This window comes from Buceros rhinoceros, unplaced genomic scaffold (assembly GCF_000710305.1).
Source record: "Buceros rhinoceros silvestris isolate BGI_N320 unplaced genomic scaffold, ASM71030v1 scaffold22656, whole genome shotgun sequence".
NCBI classification, from domain to species: domain Eukaryota; kingdom Metazoa; phylum Chordata; class Aves; order Bucerotiformes; family Bucerotidae; genus Buceros; species Buceros rhinoceros.
Genome location: NW_010418410.1, coordinates 16,432 through 16,766, shown reverse-complemented (window position 1 = coordinate 16,766; position 335 = coordinate 16,432). Strand labels below are relative to the sequence as shown.

Below are 335 nucleotides of genomic sequence, written 5' to 3'. Positions count from 1 at the left end.
CCTGGTTCTTGCTGAAGCCGCGCCCCAGCCGGGAGCCAGTTGCGGCAGAAGCACTTTGTAGTGGAGCAGCGGCGGCGGTCGGTGCCGATGGGCTTTGTTTTGCTTCGTCAGCGGGGCCGTGGAACCCCTAACGGCATCACTCTCCTCCCCAGGGCCCAACTGCGAGATCAACCTGGACGACTGCGCCAGCAACCCCTGCGACTATGGCAAGTGCATCGACAAGATCAACAGCTACGAGTGCACCTGCGAGCCGGGGTACACAGGTAAGAGCAGGGCACGGCAGCCACCGCGGCACCCTGGGGACCTGGTGCAGATCCAGACTCACACCGGGGAGC

The 335-nt window shown here is 64.5% G+C and overlaps 1 protein-coding gene across 1 annotated transcript in view; it reads left to right on the top strand.

Moving 5' to 3' along the window:
- Positions 1-152: 152 nt before the first annotated feature.
- Positions 153-335, top strand: part of NOTCH1 (notch 1) — a gene marked incomplete at its 5' end in the record, with an annotated part of 16,057 nt that continues 15,874 nt past the window's right edge. Inside the window, one exon of the mRNA XM_010138548.1 lies at positions 153-263. Coding sequence (XP_010136850.1) covers positions 153-263 — 111 coding nt within the window. The remainder of the gene's footprint in view (positions 264-335) is intronic.